The sequence below is a fragment of the Pseudophryne corroboree genome, chromosome 1 (assembly GCF_028390025.1).
Source record: "Pseudophryne corroboree isolate aPseCor3 chromosome 1, aPseCor3.hap2, whole genome shotgun sequence".
NCBI lineage: Eukaryota > Metazoa > Chordata > Amphibia > Anura > Myobatrachidae > Pseudophryne > Pseudophryne corroboree.
In genome coordinates this window covers 1,212,993,980-1,213,009,457 of record NC_086444.1, presented here as the reverse complement: position 1 = coordinate 1,213,009,457, position 15,478 = coordinate 1,212,993,980, and the positions used below count along the sequence as shown (strand labels likewise).

General features: G+C 39.1%; 1 protein-coding gene across 1 annotated transcript in view; it reads left to right on the top strand.

Annotated features, from left to right (window-relative positions):
• The first annotated feature begins 260 nt into the window (after positions 1–260).
• The window catches only part of LOC135051708 (vomeronasal type-2 receptor 26-like), a 31,564-nt gene continuing 16,346 nt past the window's right edge, over positions 261–15,478 (top strand). Inside the window, exons 1-3 of the mRNA XM_063957404.1 lie at positions 261–281; positions 4,600–5,466; positions 12,263–12,490. Of these exons, the coding sequence (XP_063813474.1) occupies positions 261–281; positions 4,600–5,466; positions 12,263–12,490 (1,116 nt within the window). The remainder of the gene's footprint in view (positions 282–4,599; positions 5,467–12,262; positions 12,491–15,478) is intronic.

Sequence of the window (15,478 nt, the reverse complement as noted above, 5' to 3'; positions counted from 1 at the left end):
CATTAGGGTTGGCGTCAGCTACACAAATATCCCCCACATTCTTTTGCACTTCCACATAAGCATCCTCCATTTCTATGTCAGCATGTTGATTTGTGCTGAACATCCCCACATTTACAAAGGTTACAGAAATGGTGAAAGGAGGCTTCTTTATGGGTACAATATCAGAAAGGTCATGCTTACACATAGCACTTGAGTACACACTTAGACTCTGCTCAGGTATTTGTGATATTTCCAAACACAGTTTGTTCTACTGCGTGAGAATGGTTTACATCATCATAAAAGTCAGAAGATGTCTCATTGACAGTTGCAGAACCACCAGTAATAAATAAGGGCCAAGGCATGTGCCCTTCCTAATGACTATGTGTGGCAAATGACATGTTGGCAATTTTATGTTTTTCTGAACCAAACTTTCCCTTTATTAGAAGTGTTTTTTTATTTACCACTATATAATGTTTTTGGATATTAGCTACCCTGAATTAAACCCTCTATGCCCTTGTGATTGGCTTTAATAGATGACATTGAAGGACTAGTATTGTTGTGACTGGTGTCAGCAGCTCCAGTACTGGTACAGTATGTTGTTCCTGCTCTTCTCTTTACTGATAGTTATCCATATAAACAAACATGAAGAAGTTGTACAAACAATAGAAGAATATATCTTTTTTTACTATATTTTTCACAAATTACAGCTCTGACTGTGAGGGATCGCAGTGCTTATGTGAACAGAACACACAACAATTTGTAAAAAAAAATAAACTTATTATTATTATTTTTAAAAAATGTGTTCACAAATTACACTATGGAGCCACACTGTATGTTAATGCAGTTGAGTAAAGCCAGCTGAATCACATTACTTGTATGCTATGAATAAACACAGGGATATGGCCTGTGGCATCACAATACTGTTATGTTATGCATACATAGAGAAGTATGGCCTGTGGAGTCACAGTACTTGTGTGTTATGGTCTGGATATACACTAAGGGTTTGGTCTGAAGTAGCACAGTACTTTTTTATGGGTACACACTGGGGTATAGCCTGAGATATGACATTACTTGTGTTATGGATACACTCTAAAGGTACAGCCTGCGGAGTCACAGTACTTGAATGTACTGGATACACAGGGTTGTATGGCCTGTGGATTCACTGTACTTATTTGTGAGGGACACACACTGGGGTAACGCCAGAGCATCACAGTATTTGTGCTATGTATATACACTGGGGTACAGCCTGAGGTGTCACAGCACTTCTAATATTTATATTATATTAGTATTTTTTGTATGTCAACATGGCCAGAATCAAATTCTAGCATGTAGTCCAAATTGTTTTCCTTCCCTGCTTTTCTAATGTCCAAATGACACTTTTCTCAGTTGCAGAGCTCCATTCTTGAAGCCAGGTGACTTCTTCCATTGTGTTTTCCAACTTATTCTGAGTCTGCAAAAAATTGCTCTCCATACCTTCAAGTTTAACAAGTCCCAACTTTTTGTTCAGCTACAGTATTTTAGATTCTGCAATATTTAATTTAAACTCAGGATTTTGTTCTCTGACAATTATTTCCATGTGGAGTTTAACTATTTATGTGCACTGTTCATGGTTTATATTCTTGTCTAGCAACTCCTCAATCAAATCACATAGAGATGTGCTTGGACTTATTGCACCCATGACAATTCATGGATGTGACTAGTTTACAACATTTAGCATGTCCACCAATGAGTGCGTGAGAATAGGCAATGCATTGTATGATTGCAGGTGTTACTATTTGCACCCTGGTGCATGTAACCACTGCCTCGATGTGTACTTACCTGCAAATACATGGGGACAATGATGAGCTTGAGCACATGGTCATTTCTTCTGTTATTTCATGTAGAATTCCTCTAGAACAATATTTCTTTTAGCAAGACACTCTACAGTTGCTCTGGTAGCAGCCAAGTTGGACTGAAATGTCCTTATTTGATCACAATTAATTGCATACAATATCCATGTCTTTTGCATCACTGTCTCTTTCCCACATACAGTAGCGTGATTCTGCAGCATATGGAGATATTCCTTTATTTTCCCAGAGCATTCATCTAGCTTCTCAGTAGGACAATATATCTCTAATTCACACTCTGCAAGTTTATCTTGCGTGGACACAAAGAGTATTTTTCTTTCAACATCAAACCTAAATCTTCTACTTTTCCTTGTGTGTGTTGCATCACTCTGAAATGCCTTCACAGTCTTTTAATACTGTCTGCTGAAGTACTACCCACTTTTGGTGCATTTTAATTAAAAAATGTCTTGCTTTTTCTTTGCACATCATTGATATGTTCTATTTCCAGCATAGACTCTGAACATTTTAGTCTCCTGAAGGTGTTCAGTTGTGACTTCCTATTTGAGGTCTCTCTCTTTAAGGGATTTCATTTGCCACTTTCTTTTTCTTTATCTTGTCTAAATAATATTTTTAGAGGAAAATTCACTCTGTATCTTTACAACCATTGGCTCATGGAACAGTTTCTCATCAGTAGACTTATTTAAATAAACTATCTGCTCAAAAAAAATACACGTCTTTCATGGAAAACTGTATTAATATGGACACATTTTTCCATGCTGACATAGTCCTTTCTTGGCAGATCCAGCACCATACACTAATCATACACATTGTTAGTTTTATTCTGCTGTTGTTTTCTAGATGTCACTTTATCTGGAACGTCACTTTTCAACATAACATCTTGAAAAGAATTATCCTCCTTGGTCTAGCAGTGGAGTTTAAAACACTTTAAGTCAGCCTGTTTTATTTCCAATCTGTGGGAACCAGTTCAGGATTTCCAACTCTCCAGCTTGAAAATAAATACTTGAAGACAAACTGCTTTCTCTAGTAACAGGCTTCATTTTATTAGTCATATTTATCTTTATGCAGTACATACAGGGACAGCATTTCTTGATTGACACTCTCACACTTTGCTGTCAAAAGTATTCTCATCGCAGCAAACAGTGTGCATGAAACTGAAGACTACAACCACCAGAATGTACCACTTTAACTGTCCCCTTATTTGTCTTTGCAAAAGGTATATTGGGGTCATTGACAATGGCTGCAAGTTTATATGTTTTGCTCAAAATACTGTATGAACAAAATCCCCAATCTTTTATTTGCTACAAACACAGATTTGCAGTATTTTATTATTAGTATTGATAGAAAAAAATTTTGTGTTCACTATCGCCACCTAGCCTAATTCTACTACAATAATTTTGCTTGCACCTAAGGCTATTAACCTACACTAATATATATCTTTACTTATCTCATAATATCTTCCAGCTGGACCTCCTTGACTAGCACAAGATCTGCATCTTCCATCCATACCCGTTACCTGCTCTCATTCATGGTTACTGGAGGTTTTTGGGATGCTCTCACATGCTCAATAAGACTTTTCAATAGTCTCCAAAACTTAAAGTGTTTAATAAAACTCATCTACTGTATTCAGATAAACTCATCAAATTCCAGGAACACCTGAAAAAATTTTATATGCTATCTTACACAGTCACATCCACTCTATAGAGTCCACACATAACTCTACGTACTTTCTCTTTTTATTTTTCACTTTCACGTCATATTGACCCTAGGCCAACATTTCCTTGTAAATGGATTATATAGAATAAGAAACTGGCAGGTGAAATAGGCAATATGTAGCAATTTTCTTATTTATGTATGATTATTTTCCATAAGCTTGTGAGCAAGCCCTCTTTCCTCTTTTTACTGTCTGTTATTACCCAGTCTAATTTTGTTACTGTTTTGCTTCCATTTGTAAGGCACTATGGAAAATGATAGCGCTACAGTATAAGTAACTGTTGATAATGATGATGATGATGATGATGATGATGATTATCATCATTGTGTTTTTTCAGTATATATGTATAAACTTCAGTGATACTGTGGTGCAGATATACCTCTAATATTACATATAAGATATAAATAAAATCCATTAAAAAAAATACACAGTCATGTACTATAGTATAATCCTATTAATCATTCAAATTACAGGGTATAAATGTACAAAAAAAACATAAGTGCAGTGGAGTTAGGGACTATTTTTTCCATGTTAGAGGTTACTGATGGCTGATTTACCATATGTTGATGGTAAATCCTTCATAGTGGTGTTCCTTTTCAGAAAGATGAGGGACTTGCTAAAGGCACAATATTATGTTCATAGATAAATGTTAGGAAACCAAAATGTCTTTTATTGAAAATGTTTAATTAGTTTTCTCTTTAATTGGTTATAAATGCTGCTGTTTATTGAGTAATAAGCTTAATCATAGCTATGGGCACATTTATGAAGGGACTAAATAGAAAGTAAATACTGTATGCCAGTGGTGTATATACGGCCAATGACATTTTCTGGCTGTGATCTGTACTCTGAAATATTTCATTTTTAAATTAAATAACTAACTCAATTTGATGCTCATGACCACCAGACAAATATAATTTAATTCTGGAATAACTCTTCCCTCCTTATTAATCTTTAATTACAATGGATTTGCTCTTGTTATTAAAAGTCAAACAACCAGCTGATTTATACACAAACTTAAATAGCATTGTTTAGCTTTCCTAATAGATGTGCCATTCTTTCTAGATCAGCTACGGTGCTACAGACCCACTGCTACGAGACAGGAATGTGTTTCCATATCTTTTCAGCACCGCATATAATGACCATGTTTACTTTTCTGTTGTTTTAAAAGTATTGAAACATTTTTCATGGAACTGGATTGGAATTGTCACTACTGAAGATGACAGTGGAAATAGAGAAAGCGGCATTCTCAGCTCATTACTTATGAGTCACGGCATCTGTATTGAGTTTACAGCTAAAATTGATATTAAAGACCGTATACATGACATTGGATATAAAGGCATAACAGTTGACAATAGCATAAACCGGCAGATAATTTTACAATCTTCAGCCAATGTCATTATTGTCTGTGGATCAGTATCTTTGTACATGCTTCAGACATTGCAAGTAGCAAATAAAAAGACTTTAATCTTTTCCCCTCCCTGGTCCAATAATTATGAATTGCAGATACGTTTTAGTAATGTATTTAACCGTTCTTTAGGGGTTGCACATACTCTGAAACCTAATGAAGACAACAACAGTAGAAGAAGACATTTTGTTAATCCATATCATAAAATTGCAATGATAGAGTTTACACAGAGTATCCATCCATCCAATTACCCAGATGACAAGTTCCTTGAAGATACCTGGATACAACGTTTCCACTGTTTGTCACCAAATGAAAATAAAAACTCACTGTTTGGAGAGTTGTATGATATAAAACTGCACAACTGCTCAGGATATGAATCTATAACCAAAGCTTTATATCGCACTGGTTTTCCTATTGTATACAATGCTTTACTGACAATGTTTCATGCACTAGATGATATGCTGTTATCTAAGGGACACCATCATTCTAAGTACAAAGTGGAACAAATTGATTATAGAAACAAGGTTATTATTATTATTATTATTATTATTATTATTATTATTATTTACAAAATAAATTGAATACTGTAACTTCAAACAAACCGTAAAGATTGTCTTACTCAAAAAAAGGGTTCTAAAATGTAATATCTTATGGCAGTGGTTCCCAAACTTTTTTGAATCACGGTGCCCTAGAATTTCAGAATTTTTTTCATGGCACCCCCGGGTGCCTCGAGACACTTGTAGTGGTGCCCTGAGTTGATGGTCCAGGACCAATTCAAATTACTTATGGCCGCCCTATGTAATGAGCAAAACCAGTGCTGGTGGCTGTCAGTCATAAAATATGTGGACAAACAGAAGCAAATCTTGTACCTCACCACGGCACACAGTTTGAGAACCACTGTCTTATGATCATTTTATTTTGAATGTATTTATTGCTTTCACCTGTCTTTGTAATTAGTTTGTAGCTTTTCAGTTGGTGCCTGATATGTGTAGTCATAACATTATTATAAAGATTGAATAGAGTAATATATATTACACAAAATACAATGTAACCATTATTGGCATCTTGTAACGTGATTATAGAGGAAGAGTCTGGAAGAATATGTATTTTTGTCACTCATGCAGTAGTATGTATAGGTGCAGCCATGCTCATATTACTGCGATGCGGCATGTTGCAGTTAGGGATGAGCGGGTTTGGTTCTCGGAGAGCCGAAACCAATGGAACATTGCGATCTGAGTCAGTATCTGGCGTGGGGCGGGTGCTCTGTCTGCTGTACCTGTAAGGGGTTATCTGTCTGCTGGATCTGAAAGGGGTGCTCCATCTTTCTGCTGTGTCTGAAAGTGGTTTTGTCTCTGTCTACTGTATCTGAAAAAGGGGTACTCTTTCTGTCTGCTGTATCTGAAAAGGGTGTTCTGAGTGCTGTATCTGAAAAAGGGGTGCTCCCTTTGTCAGCTGTATCTGAAAGGGGTGGTCTCTCTGTCTACTGTATCTGAAAAAGGGGTACTCTTTCTGTCTGCTGTATCTGAAAAGGGTGTTCTGAGTGCTGTATCTGAAAAAGGGGTGCTCCCTTTGTCAGCTGTATCTGAAAGGGGAGGTCTCTCTGTCTGCTGTATCTGAAAAAGGGGTGCTCTCTCTGCTGTATCTGAAAAAGGGGTGCTCTATCTGCTGTATCTGAAAAATATGTGCTCTCTCTGCCTGCTGTATCTGAAAAGGTGGTGTTCTGTCTGCTGTATCTGAAAGGGGTGATCTGTCTGTCCATCCAGGGGCCCCACCCCAGTGTAAAATTAACATGTTGCAGTTAGGGTTGAACGGGTTTGGTTCTCGGTTAACCGAACCCAATGGAACATTGGGATCCGAGCCAGTATCCAAGTCCGGCTTGGGACATACTGCCTTACTCGGATACCAAAGCAAGGCTTAATGTCATCTTTCCACTGTCAGATTCTCGTGGGTTTTGGATTCTATATCAGTCCCCGTGCATTGGCGCCATCTTCACACTGGCTGTGGAGAGTGTACTGGATGGACGTGTCCATCTCCAGTACTGTGTTGTCTGGGGTGGGGCGGGTGCTTTGTCTGCTGTATCAGAAAGGAGTGCTCAGTCTGCTGTATCTGAAAGGGGTGATCTGTCTGCTGGATCAGAAAGGTGTGCTTTGTCTGCTGTATCTGAAATGGGTGCTTCCCCTGTCTGCTGTGTCTGAAAGGAGTGCTCTCTCTGCTATATCTGAAAAAGAGGTGCTCTCTTTGTCTGCTGTTTCTGAAAAGGGGTGCTCTCTGTCAGCTGTATCTGAAAAAGGGGTACTCTTTTTGTCTGCTGTATCTGAAAGAGGTGTTCTGTGTGCTGTATCTGAAAAAGGGGTGCTTTCTTTTCCTGCTGTATCTGAAAAAGGGATGCTCTGTCTGCTGTATCTGATAAACAGGTGCCCCCTTTGTCAGCTGTATCTGAAAGGGGTGCTCTCTCTGTCTGCCTTATCTAAAAAAAACTGGGTGCTCTGTATGCTGTATCTGCTAAAGAGGTGCTCTCCCTGCCTGTTGTATCTGAAAACGTTTTGCTTTGTCTACTGTATCTGAAAGGGGTGATCTGTCTGTCCACCCAGGGGCTCCTCCACAGTGTAACATTTAAATAATTAAAGCTAAAAACAAAAATCCTAAAATTGTAATTGTAAAAAATATATTTTTTGTGCTGTACCCCAGTGTACTATACAATTTTTATTTTATTTTCATAAGTACTGTGACACTGCCAGTCAGACCGCAGTATATTATTTCCTAATCATACACATATTGTGCGACACTGTTTGTGAAGGTCAACCGCAGTGTGTAATTATATATACATATTTCTGACTCATTTGTGAAACACTGTAACCACCAATGTGTGATATAAAAACTTCTTCTACATATTTCTGACTCATTTGTGTGATGCTGTCAGTGAAGGTCAACCACAGTGTGTAATTATAAATATTTCTGACTCATTTGTGTGACACTGTAACTGACAGTGTGTGATACAAAAAATACTTCCACATATTTTTGACTCATTTGTTTGACGCTGTCAGTGCAGTCAACCACAGTGTGTAATTAGTATATATATTTCTGATTCATTTCTACTAAACTGTTGCTGTACTCCCCACTTTATGTTGATAGAAATGGAGGAAAAATAATTGAAAGATCAGGAACCACTTCCTACTACTTGTGCTGAAGCTAATGCCACTAGTCATAACATTGACAATGCAAGTCCATCAATGTAATCTGCTAAGGTAAATCCCCAATGGCATAGAGGGCATGTAAAATCAAAGACGCAATATTTTACGGTGATATATAATAAAAAATTTAAAGTTAGCTGATGAGAAATTTAAATTTGGCAATATGCCATTCACTACATGGTTGTTCTGCGTCTCATAGTGATGATGTAAGCACTCCTCGTTGCAGAAGAGTTAAAACAATAAAACTTGTTAAGACACAGGAACCAACTGTGCTTTTAGAAATATCACCAATCCCCATGGAAGGTCCAAGTGGGTCCTTGGTTGCGCTATATAAGCCTGACCATTCCAATACTGTATGGGAAAAGGAGGCTTCTTACACCATTTGCACACCCTCTGCAAGTTTGGAGGAGCAGCGTCAGTCAATGTGCTGACATTGAGATTGAGGATGTCACTGTAAAAGTACACCACGATGAGGAGGATATTGGTGTAGCTGGCGGTAATGAGAATGAGTGATTCAGTGTCAGAGCACCTCTTTTTCTCTTTTCTTTGCATCATGTGCTGCTTGGGGACTATTTTTTTAAAAGTGCCATCCTGTCTGACACTTCCGTATATGTCCAGTGGTACTGCCATTTGATATAATTACCGACATTATTGCCATTTAATTCCAGTGATTTTGTCATTTTCTTCCAGTGATTTGGACCAATAATACCATTGATTAGCATGAATAATTCCTGTGATACTGGCTTTTAATTCTAGTGATTTTGTCATTTTCTTCCAGTGATTTGGACCAATAATTCCATTGATTATAACAATTCCAGTGATATTGCCTTATAATTCACATGATACTGGAGTCTAATTCTAGATGGGCCAGATGTTTGTGTCGCTTAGCTTAGCCATCCAGCGACCGCCATCCAGAAACCTTGGTGCACCTCTTTTTTTCTTTGCATCATGTGCTGTTTGGGAACTATTTTTTTAAGTGCCATCCTGTCTGACACTGCAGTGCCACTCCTAGATGGGACAGGTGTTTGTGCCACACACTTGTGTCACTTAGCTTAGTCATCTAGCCACCTCAGTGCAACCTTTTGGCCTAAAAACAACATTGTGAGGTGTGAGGTGTTCAGAATAGACTGGAAATGAGTGGAAATGAATGTTATTGAGGTTAATAATACTATAGGATCAAAATTACCCCCAAATTCTATGATTTTAGCTGTTTTTGTGTTTTTTTCAAAAATCATCCGAATCCAAAACCCAAAAGTGTGGTTTTACCAAAACGCGTCCGAATCCAAAACACGACCGTGGACCCAAATCCAAACCAAAACACAAAACACGAAATATGGCCGCCACACATCTCTAGAGTGAACCTAAGTCAAGCACAGTGGAGAATAATTTCCATGTTGTGCAAGGTTCTCAAACCCTATGAAGTTGCCACATGCAACAATAGTTCGGACACTGCCAGCTTGAGTCAGGTGATTCCCTTCATCAGGCTTATGCAAAATCGGCTGGAGAAAGTGAAGGATGACCTGGAATGGAGTGATTCCGCTAAGTATGTTGGACTTGTAGAAGTAGCCCTTCATTTTCTTTGCCAGTATTTAAGGGTTGTCAATCTCTTGAAATCAGATTACTATATTTTGGCTACCGTACTTGATCATAGGTTTTAGTCATATGTTTTGTCTTTCCAATGGGCACAAATCTGCATAGATGCAAAGAGCTGTTGGTGAGAAAATTGTCAGCTCAAGTGGAACATGACATGGTAACATTTCCTCCTTCAATCCTCCAGCAACAGCGGCTACAAGAAAAAACAACATTTTCCAGGAGACCCGCTGGTGGTGATGCAGATCAGTCAGGAACAAGTTTTGTCATCTTTTCCAGACTGTGGGAGCTGCCTACAATTACTGACATGTCTGCTGTTGCTGCATATGATGCTTTCCCCATTGAAAGAATGGTTGATGATTATTTCAGTGACAGCATCCAAATAGCCATGTCAGACAGTTTGTTTCAATAATGGCAGCAAAAAAGGCAATTTGGGGGGCACTGTACAAACTGGCTTTATTTTACTTGAGTTGTTCACCCTTTAGTGTGTACTCAGAAAGAGATTTTAGTGCAGTCGGGAACCTTGTCAGCAATCGATGTAGGAGGATACATAACCAAAATTTGGAAAAGATGATGTTCATCAAAATGAATTACAAATTCCACAAGGAAAACCTTTTACCAGCAATTACCTCCAAAAAGTCCAGAGGTACCTGTGATGGTGGATTCCTGTGGAGATGAATTAAAAATCTGTGAAGACAAGGATGTACACACAGATGGGGGTGAGTAATCGGATGCTGATGAGAACATTGTGCCTATTTAAAGTACTAAAGCCAGTTTGTGCATTAGCAATTGCCAGCTTGTTTTGTGTGGGTCCAAACAAACCAATCAGTTAAGCCACAAGTGACAGTCCGTATCGCTGAAATGATTGGTTTGTTAAACTTTGTATGTTCTATTTAATATACAACATAAGGGTGGGTGGGATGGCCCAAGGAAATTTCATCTTTCACCTCTTTTCTTTGCATTATGTGCTCTTTGGAGTTTTTTATGGACACAGTTTATAAAACTACCACCCTGTCTGCCACTACAGTGCCACTCCTAGATGTGCCACGTGTTTGTGCTGCCCACTTCTGTCACTTTGCTGAGTCATTCAGCTACCTTGGTGCAGCCTTTTGGCCAAAACTGGATGAAAACAATATTGTGAGCTGGTAGGTTGTCAAAATTGACTACAAATGAGTGGAAATTAATGTTATTAAAGTTAATAATGCTTCAGGAACAAAAACACTCCAAAATCTCTTATTTTGACCTTTTTTCTTTTAATAGAGATCAAAAACCAAAACCCGCAAGGGCGGTTTTAGCAAAACCAATACAGATCCAAAACAAGAATGAGATACAGATCCAAAACCAAAACACAAAACCCCAAAAATGGCCCGGCGCACACCCCTAGTTGCAGCTCATCTGTAGATGGTTCATTTTGCATGCTTGTCTCTTTCTTTTCCTCATTTGGACTACCACTGCTCTCTGAGGGTTTTCTCAGGTTAAATAAAAATGAGCTCAGACTTGTTTATGATTGATCACAAAAAGATTGAGATGAGATCATAAAAATATATATATAAAAAACACTCCTGTGTGGGTGTGAATCATTAGATCAACAGTGTCTAGGTCGACAATGTTTAGGTCGACAACTATAGGTCGACAGTCACTAGGTCGACAAGGTTTTAAGGTCAACAGGGTTTCTAGGTCAACATGTTCTAGGTCAACAGGTCAAAAGGTCGACATAAGTTTTTCATGTTTTTTGGTGTCGTATTCTCCGTACAGTGACCAGGAAGCCCAATTAGTGCACCGTGTCTCCTCACATGGCTCGCTTTGCTCGCCATGCTTCGGACAAGGTGCCTTGCTCTGCTACCGCTGCGCTCTGCACAGGTTGCTATTCCCAATCGTAGTCCGCGTGGATCGTTAAGTATGAAAAAGTTCAAAAAAAGAAAAAATATGCGAAAACTCATGTCGACCTTTTGACCTGTCGACCTAGAAACCCTGTTGACATTGAAAACATGTCGACCTAGTGACTGTCGACCTATAGTGGTCGACCTAAACATTGTCGACCTAGACACTGTCGATCTTCAGACCGGATCCCTCCTGGGTAAGCTTATTTATTTTAAGCTTTTTTCCTAGTGGTTTTACAGCAGCTATGGTTGATGACTGTCTCACATTTTTAAAGCAGTAAGTCATTAGGCAGGTGATCTCTAAACCAGTTCTGTGATTGTTTACAGTTCTCACCAGGACCTCTTATGCTGTCACAATGCATATGTACAGTATATGTTATTTGTAAACACATTTTAGTCCTGAATCAGAGGTTTTTCAGAAAACTGCACAAATTGTTGACAATTTCATATCTAGAAATGCTAAAGTCTGCTTAATCATTTTGCCCATGTGTAGTGTAAACTAATACAGTATACAGTATTATTTGGTGCTTTGCTTGTCACCCTGTGAGATAAAGGTCCATAGATTATCCTACAAAGTAGTCTTTTTACAAGACCAGTGTATTGTGACTGTGTAAAATATGTGACCGATGTGAACTGAAAAATGTCTGTTTTATTGAAAGTTACACCAATACCTGAAAAAGATTCAGTATGAAGATGGAGAAGAAAAGAGGTTTTACTTTGATGAAAAAGGAGAATTGAGTACAGAGTACATCATTTATATGTGGTTAAGGAAAGGATGGATGTTTCCTGAGTATATAACCGCGGGTTACTTCATACCATGGGAATTACCAGATAAACAATTTTTCATTGATTCAACTTTGATTATCTGGAAAACTGCCATAAACGAGGTGAGAAGTAAAAGTTAGTTTAAAGTTCTAAAGGGGGAATTTAGTTAGTCATGAAAATTAACATAGCTAATTGATCTTGTGCGGGAGGGGAGGGGTGTTAATTCAATTACTCCCGATAGCTGGCACTATTGTGGAATTTGTTTCACCTGCCCAAGCGCATGAGAAACAAAAGCAATAAGTGCCGTGTTTTCATGTCCGTGATCGTGAAAACACATGGATCTTGGGACTTATCCCAGATCCTGTGTTTTCTCAGAAAAATTTTAACAAAAATTGGGATAATTGAATTACCATGAAAAGAAATTGCTGTAAAACAGGATTTACTGCAATTTTTACAGTGGAAATGGATCGCAGGTCCATTCCCTCCTCAGTTGCAGTATTGTGTGTCTTAGTTGAATGATTATCGGCATGACCATTCCCCCAGTCTTGGTCGGCTGGCAGAGGACTTGTGTTCCTTGGACCAAACCCATACATGATTGCTGCTGCTGAACTTCATTGCAGCAATACCGACCACTGCACAGAAAAGGATACAAGGAGTCCATTCTAATGAACAGACATCCACAGGTCCAGATTAAGGGCCAGACAGAGGCTTAAAATGTTCATTGGCCTATAATGAGAATGGGAGAATATGTGTGGGTGTGGCCTAAACCACTACACTATCACCCCCACTGTCTCTCATAATACATAAAAATAAAAAAACTGCATAATTATGTGAGAAACCTAGAAGAAGAATTTTAAAATTATGTGGACAGCTACTGTAGGCATGCTGCAATTATGGTGGGACTATATTTATGTGGAGACCTGGAGCTATAGCTTCATCCACCCCATTGTTAATCTGGACCTACTTTCCTGTGCTGTCTGTCATGTACCCTAATAACACAACCACTGCTGCTCATCTCCTCAAAGACCACAGACTCTGACCATGATTTTATGGATGCCTGCAGCAGTGATGTATCTATAATGGCTGAATGATTTACAGAGCACATGGACCCATGGATCCAGGGGAGCCTGCACTCTACTCCCTGCAATCATGAGATATCTACCACTGTGTCTATGCTTCAGACCCTACAATAAGTGCTACCAGCAGTGACATCTTTCCATGATGTATTGGTAAAGGGTAATATTCTCTGAATATCATGCGCTAGTCCAGGGTGACAGAGGGAGATTAGTGAGGTAAATGTGTGGCTAAGAGACTGATGTAGGAAAGAGGGGTTTGTGTTCTTGGAATACTGGGCGGACTTCTCAGTCAGGTGCCATCTTTTTTGTTGCAATGTATTACACCTGAATGAGGAGGGTACAGCAGTGCTGAGGGGAGGGTTTAGCTAGAAACTACGGGTCAATCAGTGAGAATAGTAAGGATGGAGGTAGCGAGCTGAATGGGGGTGGAGAAGGAGGCAGGGACAGACCCCAGAACCCACAGCGGTGAGTGATCGGTTCATGACAAATCATTTATTACTGCAGCAAGGTTTAATAATTATAAAGTTGGGAGCTGAGATAGTTATTAAAGTGGTGGGGTTAATTATTTAATATGGTATGATGTTATAGGTGTTAATCATGTAATGTAACTTAGGGTGAAGTGAATGGGGCGTGGGAGGGTTATTATTATTATTATTATTATTATTATCCTTTATTTATATGGCGCCACAAGGGTTCTGCTACATAAACAAATAATTAACACAGGAAAACAGCAACTTACAGTTGATAATATAGGACAAGTACAGGGTAAATAAACATAGCTACATCAGCAGATGACACTGGAATAAGTATCAGGTGGCAGAAGACTGCTAGATTTGGAGTAGTTCAAGATTATTAAAGTAAGAAAAAGGATAAGCACATGAGGGAAGAGGGCCCTGCTCGTGAGAACAATCATTTAATTTAATGAGGTGTGGGTTGGGCTACAAATGTAGTACAGTGGGGAGTGTAAGAATTTAATGGAATGGTGGAAAGGGTTTGGGATCGTATTTATAGAGATGAGCGGTTTAGATTACCTTTAATCCAAACTACTCCCAATTTGGGTATCCAGGTCAATTCCGAGTCTTGGCTGTATGAGCCAGGCTTGAATTTCAAATTGAGGCCAGATTTCATCCTCCCAGCATTGTATTCTCATGAGCTTTGGAAACTATATAAGGGTGTTGTGGCTGGTACTCAGTGACATTCCACTCTCAGCATGCTGCTGTATGCTGCACTGTACTTTTTTGTATTGGTGGTGCTGTGTTCAGACTCATAAGATATGCTCTATAGTCAGTTTGTGTAGGAGCACGCTGCTGTATGCTGCAATTTACTCTGCTGCATTGGCTGTGCTGTGTCCTGATTAAAAAGCAGGAAAGTAGAGAGACTTGCTGGGCCCAGGTATTTTTTAGGGTGTTTGGCCTAATCATGGGAGGCATGGCCCTGCACACATAAAAAAAATATGCAGAAAATAATAGCACTTTAAGTACTCCTTGATCACCAGGACAGGGAGGGGAATTTGAGCCCATTCTGGGCCCCTTTATCATGACTGAGCCTGGATAAATAGTACCTGCCTCCACCTCACCCTCTAGGTACCACTGCTCACGATCTGTGCTCCATAGTCAGTGTGTATAGTTGCACACTGCTGTATACTGTGCTCTTCTCTGCTGTATTAGCTGTACTGTGTCCAGACTCACATGCTTGCTCTATTGTCTGTGTGTATTGGGGCATGCTGCTGTACTCTGCTGTAAATTGGCTAATCTGTGTCCAGGCTCACAAGCTGTGCTCTGTATAGTCAGTGTGTATAGAAGCATGCTGCTGTATGCTGCACTGTACTCTGCTATATTGGCTGCACTGTGTCCAGATTTACAAGCTGTACTCTGTATAGTCAGTGTTTATAAGGTCACACTGCTGTATGCTGCACTGTACTCTTCTACATATGCTGTGCTGTGTCAATCTAAAGTGGCTTTTCACTAGCAGCACAACATTGGGGGTTATTCCAACCCAATCACTCACTGCAGTTTCTTGAAGCGCAGTGATCGG